General features: G+C 33.5%; 1 protein-coding gene across 19 annotated transcripts in view; it reads left to right on the top strand.

The window, feature by feature from the left end:
- ANK2 (ankyrin 2) overlaps positions 1-12,841 on the top strand; it is a 469,556-nt gene that overhangs the window by 147,894 nt on the left and 308,821 nt on the right. For all 19 annotated transcript variants that reach the window (XM_053703568.1, XM_053703580.1, XM_053703565.1 and 16 more), the window contains exon 2: positions 7,597-7,698. In XM_053703568.1, the coding sequence (XP_053559543.1) occupies positions 7,597-7,698 (102 nt within the window). The remainder of the gene's footprint in view (positions 1-7,596; positions 7,699-12,841) is intronic.

A 12,841-nucleotide genomic window follows, 5' to 3' on the forward strand; every position in this document is an offset into this window, starting at 1 on the left:
AGTTAAAGGGACACTGAACCCAAATTTTTTGTTTTGTGTTTCTGATAGAGCATGCAATTTTAAAGGGACACTGAACCCAAATTATTTCTTTCGTGATTCAGATAGAGCATGCAATTTTAATTAACTTTCTAATTTACTCCTATTATCAATGTTTCTTCGTTCTCTTGCTGTCTTTATTAAAAAAAGAAGGCATCTAAGCTTTTATCTTGGTTCAGATCTCTGGACAGCAGTTTTTGATTGGTGGATAAATTTATCCACCAATCAGCAAGGACAACCTAGGTTGTTCACCAAAAATGGGCCGGCATCTAAACTTACATTCTTGCATTTCAAATGAAGATACCAAGAGAATAAAGAACATTTGATAATAGGAGTAAATTAGAAAGTTGCTTAAAATGTTATGCTCTGTCCGAATCACGAAAGAAAAAAATTGGGTTCAGTGTCCCTTTAAGCAACTTTCTAATTTACTCCTATTATCAATTTTTCTTCAGTCTCTTGCTATCTTTATTTGAAAAAGAAGGTATCTAAGCTAAGGAACCAGCCAATTTTTGGTTCAGCCCCTGGACAGCACTTGTTTATTGGTGGGTGAATTTATTCACCAATCAGCAAGAACAACCAAGGTTGTTCACCAAAAATGGGCTGGCATCTAAACTTATATTCTTGCTTTTCAAATAAAGATACCAAGAGAATGAAGACAATTTGATAATAGGAGTAAATTAGAAAGTTGCTTAAAATTGCATGCTCTGTCTGAATCACAAAAGAAAAAATTTGGGTTCAGTGTCCCTTTAATGGTGAATATATAATATAATACTTTATTTGTTTATGCTGTTGCAACAATGTACTCAGATCTGCACAATAAAAACATTACATTTTAGTAACTTTAAAGTGACACAACTAAATTAAAGGGACAGTAAACTTATAAAATAATGTTATATAATGCTGCACATAGTGCAGCATTATATAACATTATCTTAGCAGCAGGTAGCAAAACACAAAAGCATTGCGAGATATTTTATATTAAACTTGCATTTAGCAGCTCTCCACTCCAGGATCTTCTGAGCGGGTCTTGAATTTTAAAAGCTCTTTGCAGGCGCGCTGTCTAATCACAGTGCGCCCGATCGAGCCATTTAAATGAATGTAGCTCGCTCTCGCTCTGGCTTGGTAGCGGGAGCGAGCTACATTCATTTCAATGGCGCGATCAGGCACTCTGTGATTAAACATCGTGCCTGCAAATCGCTTTTAAAATCCAAGACCCGCTCAGAAGATCCTGGAGCGGAGAGCTGCTAAATTCAAATTTAATATAAAATATCTTGCAATGCTTTTGTTTTTTGCATTATATAACATTATTTTATAAGTTTACTGTCCCTTTAACAGACATATAATTTAAATTCTACACAGATTGTAAAAAGGTTTATTTCTCTTGTAAGGTGTATCCAGTCCACGGATCATCCATTACTTGTGGGATATTCTCCTTCCCAACAGGAAGTTGCAAGAGGATCACCCACAGCAGAGCTGCTATATAGCTCCTCCCCTCACTGCCATATCCAGTTATTCTCTTGCAACTCTCAACTAAGATGGAGGTCGTAAGAGGACTGTGGTGTTTTATACTTAGTTTATTTCTTCAATCAAAAGTTTGTTATTTTTAAATGGTACCAGAGTGTACTGTTTATCTCAGGCAGTATTTAGAAGAAGAATCTGCCTGCATTTTCTATGATCTTAGCAGAAGTAACTAAGATCCTTTGCTGTTCTCACATATTCTGAGGAGTGAGGTAACTTCAGAGGGGGAATAGCGTGCAGGTTTTCCTGCAATAAGGTATGTGTAGTTAAAATATTTTTCTAGGGATGGAATTTGCTAGAAAATGCTGCTGATACCGAAGTAATGTAAGTAAAGCCTTAAATGCAGTGATAGCGACTGGTATCAGGCTTATTAATAGAGATACATACTCTTATAAAAGTGTATTTTAAAACGTTTGCTGGCATGTTTAATCGTTTTTTACATATGTTTGGTGATAAAACTTATTGGGGCCTAGTTTTTTCCACATGGCTGGCTTGAATTTTGCCTAGAAACAGTTCCCTGAGGCCTCCCACTGTTGTAATATGAGTGGGAGGGGCCTATTTTGGCGTTTTTTTTTGCACAGCAAAAATTACAGACACAGACATCCAGCTTCTTCCTGCATGATCCAGGACTTTTCTGAAGGGCTCAAAAGGCTTCAAAAGTCGTATTGAGGAAGGTAAAAAGCCACAGTAGAGCTGTGGCAGTTGTTGTGACTGTTTAAAAAACGTTTTTGTCATTTGTTATTCCGTTTTTGGTATTAAGGGGTTAATCATCCATTTGCAAGTGGGTGCAATGCTCTGCTAACTTATTACATACACTGTAAAAAATTTGTTAGTGTAACTGCATTTTTTCACTGTTATTTCAAAATTTGGGAAAATTTGTGTTTCTTAAAGGCGCAGTAACGTTTTTTATATTGCTTGTAAACTTGTTTTAAAGTGTTTTCCAAGCTTGCTAGTCTCATTGCTAGTCTGTTTAAACATGTTTGACACAGATTTGCAAGGCTGCGACTTGGTCTTCGCTTCACACCTTTTCAAAATTTTACAAATTTGACACTTTTGCTTCTTCGGAGGCTGTTTTTGGGAGAAAGGTTCTACAGGCAGTGGTTCCTTCCGTTTAGGTTCCTGCCTTGTCCCTCCCATCATCCGTGTACTTTAGCTTTGGTATTGGTATCCCACAAGTAATGGATGTTCCGTGGACTGGATACACCTTACAAGAGAAAACATAATTTATGCTTACCTGATAAATTTATTTCTCTTGTAGTGTATCCAGTCCACGGCCCGCCCTGTCCTTTTAAGGCAGGTCTAAATTTTAATTAAACTACAGTCACCACTGCACCCTATGGTTTCTCCTTTCTCGTCTTGTTTCGGTCGAATGACTGGATATGGCAGTGAGGGGAGGAGCTATATAGCAGCTCTGCTGTGGGTGATCCTCTTGCAACTTCCTGTTGGGAAGGAGAATATCCCACAAGTAATGGATGATCCGTGGAATGGATACACTACAAGAGAAATAAATTTATCAGGTAAGCATAAATTATGTTTTTCAGATATTTGGAAAATGTAAAATTTTACAATAAAAACTTTAAACAGACAAAGTACAAATTAAACAAGGGCCCAATTCTAATAAAATTTGGAGACCTATAGCGGTTTTCCAGTCTGACACTCACAGGGATAGGCTTTATGGAATACTATAAAAAAGGGGCAAGATATCTCCCATAGAAATAATGAGAGATCTCTGCTTTGCAAAAGTTTGCAATGGAGATCAAAGTACACAGGAAGAACCCAGTGTATGTTTAAACTTTAAGATTATGCCTAATACAAATCAAATTACACAGTTTTCTGTGCACTGTACCTTAAAATCTCTGTTATTTTTTATATACATAGGTTTTCCTCTCAGAATAATTAGTATTTTGATTAAAGTTTGTCACTTTATAATTTGCAAGAACAAATTGTGAGATCTGTGGGGTGAAAATGTTTACAGAATTAAAGGGACAGTCTCATCAAAATTAAACATTCATGATTCAGATAAGGCATATAATTTTAAACAACTTTCCAATTTACTTTTATCATTAAATTAGCTTTGTTTGCTTGGTTTTCATTCTTGAAAGCTAAACCTAGGTAGAATCATATGCTAATTTCTAAGCCCTTGAAGACTGCCTTTAATCTGAATTTATTTGACAGTTTTTCACAGCTAAAGGGGTGTTAGTTCATGTGTGCCATATAGATAACATTGTGCTCATGTCTGTGGAGTTACTTATGAGAGGGCACTGATTGGCTCAAATGTAAGTCTGTCAAAAGCACTGAGATAAGGGGGCAGAGGCTTTGATGCAAGGGAATCACTGAGGTAAAAAATATATTAATATAACAGTGTTGGTTATGCAAAACTGGGGAATGGGTAATAAAGGGGTTATTTATCTTTTTACATAATAAAAAGCTGGGATTTGAGAGAAAATTTAATAAATTCCCATGGTCAGCCCATTTTACGAAAAAAAAACAATTACACTTTGTATTTTGTACTTATAAGTACGAATTTCAATGTGTTTTTTGCACATCCGGTGTCCTTAAATTCTGATTTACGATGTGCACATTTATTATGATTTATTCCTGTGTAATTTACATACAACTTTTACGTTTTTGATAACATACCATTTTTGGTGAACAATTTTGTTATGATTTTTGATGCACCTTAAAAAAAAATTCCCAGTGTATTTTTGTGTGAATGGTTCAATTATTCATTCCAATTGATTTCCATAACCAAATTGTGCATAATATTTTTATATGCACACTTTCAGAGACACCAACTCCTACCAAGTATTTGTAAGAGTTCAGTTTACACGAGTCAGTGATTTGTTAATAGGGGGCAGGGAAAAGGAATTCAATTTTGACATTTACCAGGAAAAAACTAACGCTCATTTAAAGTTTAGAGTAAGAACTATTGCATTGTGTTTCTTATGCAATTTTTCGATTATGCAATTGAGATCCTTTAATGTGTTAAATATGAAGAATAGACACACTTGTGCCATAGAAATTTTAGTAAATTATATATAAGCTATTTATGTGCGTGTGTATGAATAAATGTATGTATGTATGTATATATATATATATATATATATATATATATATATATATATATATATATAGTATTGTTTGTATATAAATCACTCATTCTCACACATACACACACAAAAGCCAGACAAGCAGGATTATTCACCTTTTTTTAAAAGCACATTTTGCTTTTGTGAAAAAAAAAATGATGCTTGTCACACACTCCCTAAAGAAGCCAAAAAACAAATTCTGTGACCTAGGTTTTCAAAATGCAGCAAATTGCCTAAAGCACTATTTGATTTGCAGCATTCTGACTTTGCTTTTGGCCTTTTGTGAAAAGCACAATTGTTTTCATAAAAGTAGGAGGTGTTTAATGTCAATTTAATTACATAAACGAAGACACTGCAAAATCAAATACCCTGATGTTTAAGACACACAGGTTCCTTCAGCAGAACAAATGTATTAATCACAATATAAATTATTGATACTCTCCTTACCACCAGAGTACAACCTCTGTGCCGAGAAGATGCCACACATGCCAGCATTATAGCCTTTGCATGATTTATATTGACGTTTACATTGCTATTTCAATATATTTGCTTATACCAAAATGGCCTATGAGGCACATATTCTTTTATAGATGATGCATTTATGTTTAGATTCACATAGGTGAATCATAGGCTCTTTTTTTTTTTTGTAGATGTTAAAGGAGATGCTGTAGGAGTAGCATACTGTATGCTATAACTTTTGATATATTTTTTATGAATATTCTGTTTTTCGTTGTCTTTTCAGTTATTTTTAATTTAGCATAAGACACTGTGTGCTTGTATGCTGATGTCGGTATATTTTTCTTATATACAGGGGGTGCAATAAATAAATATATTATTATTATCTTCTTCATTTTTAATATGCAAACTGGTTTTACAGCAATATATACAGGGAGTGCAATAAATAAATATATTATTATCATCTTCATTTGTAATATGCAAACAGGTTTCACAGCAATATATACAGGGAGTGCAATAAATAAATATATTATCATCTTCATTTGTAATATGCAAACAGGTTTCACAGCAATATATACAGGGAGTGCAATAAATACATATATTATTATCATTTTCTTCATTTGTAATATGCAAACAGATTTCACAGCAATATATACAGGGAGTGCAATAAATAAATATATTATTATTATCATCTTCATTTGTAATATGCAAACACAGGTTTCACAGCAGTATATACAGGGAGTGCAATAAATAAATAAATATATTATCATCTTCTTCATTTGTAATATGCAAACAGATTTCACAGCATTATATACAAGGGGTGCAATAAATATATTATTATCATCTTCTTCATTTGTAATATGCAAACAGGTTTCACAGCAATATATACAGGGAGTGCAATAAATAAATATATTATTATCATCTTCTTCATTTGTAATATGCAAACAGGTTTCACAGCAATATATACAGGGAGTGCAATAAATAAATATATTATTATTATCTTCTTCATTTGTAATATGCAAACAGATTTCACATCAATATATACAGGGAGTGCAATAAATAAATAAATAAATAAATATATTATTATTATCTTCTTCATTTGTAATATGCAAACAGATTTCACAGCAATATATACAGGGAGTGCAATAAATAAATATATTATTATCATCTTCATTTATAATATGCAAACTGGTTTCACAGTAATATATACAGGGAGTGCAATAAATAAATATATTATTATCATCTTCATTTGTAATATGCAAACAGATTTCACATCAATATATACAGGGAGTGCAATAAATAAATAAATAAATAAATATATTATTATTATCTTCTTCATTTGTAATATGCAAACAGATTTCACAGCAATATATACAGGGAGTGCAATAAATAAATATATTATTATCATCTTCATTTATAATATGCAAACTGGTTTCACAGTAATATATACAGGGAGTGCAATAAATAAATATATTATTATCATCTTCATTTGTAATATGCAAAAAGATTTCACAGCAATATATACAGGGAGTGCAATAAATAAATATATTATTATTATCTTCTTCATTTGTAATATGCAAACAGGTTTCACAGCAATATATACAGGGAGTGCAATAAATAAATATATTATTATCATCTTCTTCATTTGTAATATGCAAACAGATTTCACAGCAGTATATACAGGGAGTGCAATAAATAAATAAATATATTATTATCATCTTCTTCATTTGTAATATGCAAATAGATTTCACAGCAATATATACAGGGAGTGCAATAAATAAATATATTATTATTATCATCTTCATTTGTAATATGCAAACAGATTTAACAGCAGTATATACAGGGAGTGCAATAAATAAATAAATATATTATTATTATCATCTTCATTTGTAATATGCAAACAGATTTAACAGCAGTATATACAGGGAGTGCAATAAATAAATATATTATTATCATCTTCTTCATTTGTAATATGCAAACAGGTTTCACAGCAGTATATACAGGGAGTGCAATAAATAAATAAATATATTATTATCATCTTCATTTGTAATATGCAAACAGGTTTCACAGCAGTATATACAGGGAGTGCAATAAATAAATAAATATATTATTATCATCTTCTTCATTTGTAATATGCAAACAGATTTCACAGCAGTATATACAGGGAGTGCAATAAATAAATAAATATATTATTATCATCTTCATTTGTAATATGCAAACAGGTTTCACAGCAATATATACAGGGAGTGCAATAAATAAATAAATAAATAAATATATTATCATCTTCTTCATTTGTAATATGCAAACAGATTTCACAGCAATATATACAGGGAGTGCAATAAATAGAGGGGAAACAAATCTATCCCTGGTTTTCAGCTATTGTAAACTTCCCAGAATAAAAAGATCCGTAGACTGAATTACCAATGCATCTTTGAATTCATTTAAGTACCGCTTCAAGCCTTTACCTTTTGAGTAAGTATGATTTCTTCTCTTGCAGTCTGACAGCAACGCCAGCTTTCTGAGAGCAGCGAGAGCGGGAAATGTAGACAAGGTTGTGGAATACCTAAAAGGTGGAATAGACATAAATACTTGTAACCAGGTGAGTTTGCTCCTTTTTATTTTAATTTCTTGTCTCAGGTTTTTTGTTTTAGAGTTTTGTCATTTATAGGCATTGTGTGGCTAACATAAGTCTGCTTTCCTAATGCTGCTGAGATCCCTCATTCCTTAGTATGTTATATTGACAAAAAAAAGGACATTTACTTTAAAGGGACACAAAACCCACTTTTTTTTTTACTTTCATGATTCAGATAGAGCGTGCAATTTTATGCAACTTTCTAATTTACTACTATAATATTTTTTTCTTTGTTCTCTTGCTATCTTTATTTGAAAAAGCAGGAATGTAAGCATAGAAGCCGGCCATTTTTGGTTGAGCACCTGGGTAGAGCTTGCTACGATTAGCCACCAATCAACAGGCGCTATCCAGGTGCTGAACCAAAAATTTTGCCACTAGCAGTTGGAACATTTGCAAATGCAGATGATGTATGATAACTTCTTTAATTAGGTTTCTTTTTTAGGTTCCATTAAGAATAGGAGAAATGTAGTCGCCAATAAATTGTCTTGGAAGTAAAATTTGTGAGCTGCTGGAGAAAATGTACAAATCTGTAATCTTAGAAATAGACCGGTTTTGAGTTAATCCATTAGGGCACACTCCCTGCAATGAGAACACATTTGTAGGCCTATAGTGATAGTGCCATTTCAAATTCAATGTATAGAAAATATATACACAATTTTATAGCTCCTGTAAAATACAGTGAGGTGTTAATTTGTAAAGATGGTAGAATTTGGCTGAGTAGGTTTCCAATATCATAGATATGCTCTAGAGGATACTTTTTGTCTATGTAAGTAAGTGATTTGCTACTGTATACGCAGATATATTTCAGGCACTGCAGGGATATTCTTTTTAAATATCTAAAGTATTTCATTACAATTCTCACATTGTATTCTGAATAACTATTTATCTATCTATTTATTCTAATCTATCAAATCTATCTATCTATCTAATCTATCTATTCTTATCTATCTATCTATCTAATCTATCTATCTAATCTATCTATCTAGATATCTAGAGTTCCCATTCACTGACATAATAAGATATCTCAATGTGACCTACCCCTTCTGTGTACTGTAGTAATATAGCTGTAGGTGTCTTCATTTAACTGAATTACATATACATTTTGTCCTTAACCTGTTTGTTTCAGGGCAAGATTCAGAAGAAATAAATTAAGCTTTTCATAAACCACATTATAAAAATCAGTAGAATGTTATGCCATAAGTCGATAACATTACAAAAAGCCACTTCATCTGGTATGTACAGTATAGGTCAAGCTGCCTGTGTTTATGTTCTTTTAGGTCTAAATGATTTATTTTGTAATCTCTCACACTTGGCTTTAGCAGAATAATTGCATGTTTGAATATTTGTATTGAGTTTGTAGCGGTGCATTATGGTATAATAAGCAATCTTTCACCTCTTACATAAAAGCCATGTCTTGGCAATTACTTGGAGAGAGAAAAATCCACAAAAAAGCACTTATTATGGACAAGAAAGTTATACATTTTTTTAATTTTCAAGTCTCCACCCACACTAAATCTGTCACTTCTAAAAAACAAAATAAAAAAACGCAGCCAAACGAAATAGCAAGAAGGATGTTTAATAATGTGCTGTCTGATATATGATCACATTCCTCCTCCTTATGTCACACTAGATGTTACTGCACACTCCACCAATAGATGTATCATTAAAGGGATACCCACATTTTTTCTTTCATTATTCAGATAGAGCATGCAATTTTAAGCAACTTTCTAATTTACTCCTATTTTCAAATGTTCTTTGTTCTCTTAGTATCTTTATTTCAAAAGCAGAAATCTAAGCTTACAAGCCGTAGCATTTTTTGTTCAGCACCTGGGTAGCGCTTGCTGATTGGTGGCTAAATATTGTCACCATTAGCAAGCACTACCCAGGGTGCTGAACCAAAAATGGGTCGGCTCCTAAGTTTTCATTTCTGCTTTTTCAAATAAAGATAGGTAGAGATAGAAGAATAAATGGTAATAGGAGTAAATTAGAAAGTTGCTTAAAATTGCATATCTGAAGCATGAAAGAAAAAATTTAGGTTTAGTATCCCTTTAAGAATTTAGTCTTATACTTGCAGAAACGTTTTCATGAAAGACACAGGTAAACTCCCCTCTTGGCCTGGTATAGCCAAAACTTTAATACTTTGTGTAGCCATTGGTTTCACCTTCGTCCTTTATAATCAGCAGATTTGTTAGTATCAGATTTGGTAGTATCAATGATACTCTGCTTCAAAAACCTCAGAGTGCCATACACAAAACCTTGGATCAATTATACGTTAAAGACTTGTCAGGCTCTTAAAGTATTTACCAATAAGGTTTTAGTGGCACATAGAACTTTGTTGTTATTACTTTTCACTTATTATGCTGCCCCACTAAAGGAATCTTACAATTACATTATGAGCAGTCACCAATAAAACAGACACACATCCTCCAAACCAATGCTCCATGTATATAAATATATATAGCATAGTGTTCTCACAATCAGGATAATGCAAATGCAACTTGCCTAAATCAAACACGATAAGGATCACCAGTGCTCACCCAAACCATGCTCGGGTCTCATTATTACACTTTTTGCATTATCATAAAATTAGCATATTAATATTTTTTCCAGTGTTATTATTCATCTTTTTTTAATGTTATTGTTTTTCTTGGCATATCAGGTCACACTTCTAACATATTTATTCACACTGTTCCCTAAACTGTTATATAATAAAACTCTTCTCCCTCACATATATAAATGAAACTATCACACTGGTGCAATCTTTCTGCATACATCGTATTACTATGCTTTGGCCTTAATGACTTACATAATGATCCCCAGTCTATTACCGTTACTTGGCATGTTCAATGTGAAATTCTTATTTTTAGAAAATCTTAGTAGTCTTATAGAAGTCTAGTTAAGGGACATTAAACTGAAAACATATAATTTCATGCATATGAATCACTATTTTCACATTCTCAACCAGGACCGGACTGGGAATAAAAATAGGCCCGGGTATTTTAAGGCAAAGCAGCCCATTCCCATCTTCACCTTCTGTTTTTGAACCATACTCCAAAACTGACAAATATAGGGCCAGCTTATGAGTGGAGCGATAAAGAGGTTTATCACAGGAGTTTGCGCTCATCGGGCTTACCGCTGGTATTATAAGTTAAAAGCAAACGCAATCGCTTGAGCATTTATGCTAGAAGGATTACTGCGACTTCAGATCTCTGGTTAAATGTTTTGCTAAACATAAGTTACAAAACACATCAAAATACATTACAAAGTACAATTACACTCATAATAACACTATCTAATAAAATAATTTAAAAAAAATATTGCACACAAAAGTTATAAGGGCTCAAAGATAAGAGGTCTCAGGTGTTAGAAAAAAAAAGCAGGCAAAGGGCTTTAACATTGAGATCCATACATATACATGTCTAAAGATGCATATGTATGTGTGTGTATATATGTATGTACTGTATGTGTATATATATATATATATATGTCTACATATGTATTTATATGTGTATATATGTATTTATAGTTAAGTAGATGAAATCATGTTAAAGCATATTTATGCAATATTCATATTTAATAAGGGTTTTTACTGTGTATTTACTAAAATATGTCACATTCCAATGTTCTGAACACAGCAGAGCACCCCTGACAATTTCCATGATTTTCATTTATAAATTATTGGGTGTTTGGATCAGCAATTTCATTTTGATCTACCAAATAACTGAAGGACACAGTAATATTTCAGTAGTGAAATGAGGTTTATTGGATTAAAAGAAAATGTGCAATATGCATCAAAACGAAATTAGACCTGTGCATAAATTTGGGCACCCCAACAGAAATATTGCATCAATATTTAGTAGAGCCTCCTTTAGCAGAAATAACAGCCTCTAGACGCTTCCTATAGCCTGTAATGAGTGTCTGGATTCTGGATGAAGGTATTTTGGACCATTCCTCCTTGCAAAAAATCTCTAGTTCAGTTAGGTTTGATGGTTACCGAGCATGGACAGCCCGCTTCAAATCACCCCACAGATTTTCAATGATATTCAGGTCTGGGTACTGGGATGGCCATTCCAGAACATTGTACTTGTTCCTCTGCATAAATGCCAGATAGATTTTGAGCAGTGTTTTGGGTCGTTGTCTTGTTAAAATATCCAGCATCGGTGTAACTTTAACTTTGTGACTGATTCCTCAACATTATTCTCAAGTATCTGCTGATATTGAGTGGAATCCATGCGACCCTCAACTTTAACAAGATTCCCAGTACCGGCACTGGCCACACAGCCCCACAGCATGATGGAACATCCACCAAATGTTACTGTGGGTAGCAAGTGTTTGTCTTGGAATGCTGTTTTCTTTTGCCGCCATGCATAACGCCCCTTGTTATGACCAAATAACCCAATCTTTGTTTCATCAGTCCACAGCATCTTCTTCCAAAAAGAAGCTGGCTTGTCCAAATGTGTGTTTGCATACCTCAGTTGACTCTGTTTGTGGCGTGTGTGCAGAAAAGGCTTCTTCCGCATCACTCTCCCATACGCTGAATTGTTGAACGATGCACAGTGACACCATCTGCAGCAAGATGATGTTGTAAGTCTTTGGAGGTGGTCTGTGGGCTGTTTTTGACCGTTCTCACCATCCTTTGCCTCTCTGATATTTTACTTCTGGCCTTAACAAGAACTGTGCCTGTGGTCTTCCATTTCCTCACTATGTTCCTCACAGTGGACATTGACAGCTTAAATATCTGCTATAGCTTTTTGTAGCCTTCCGCTAAACCATAATGTTGAACAATCTTTGTTTTCAGGTCATTTGAGAGTTGTTTTGAGGCCCCCATGTTGCCACTCTTCAGAGGAGAGTCAAAGAGAACAACAACTTACAACTGGCCACCTTAAATACCTTTTCTCATGATTGGATGCACCTGTCTATGAAGTTCAAGGCTTAATGGGTTCACCAAACCAATTGTGTGTTCCAATTAATCAGTGCTAGGTAGTTACAGGTATTCAAATCAACAAAATGACACGGGTGCCCAAATTTATGCACCTGTCTTATTTCGTGTTGATGCATATTGCACATTTTGTGTTAATCCAATAAACTTAATTTCACTACTGAAATATTA

The sequence above is a fragment of the Bombina bombina genome, chromosome 2, assembly GCF_027579735.1.
Source record: "Bombina bombina isolate aBomBom1 chromosome 2, aBomBom1.pri, whole genome shotgun sequence".
NCBI lineage: Eukaryota > Metazoa > Chordata > Amphibia > Anura > Bombinatoridae > Bombina > Bombina bombina.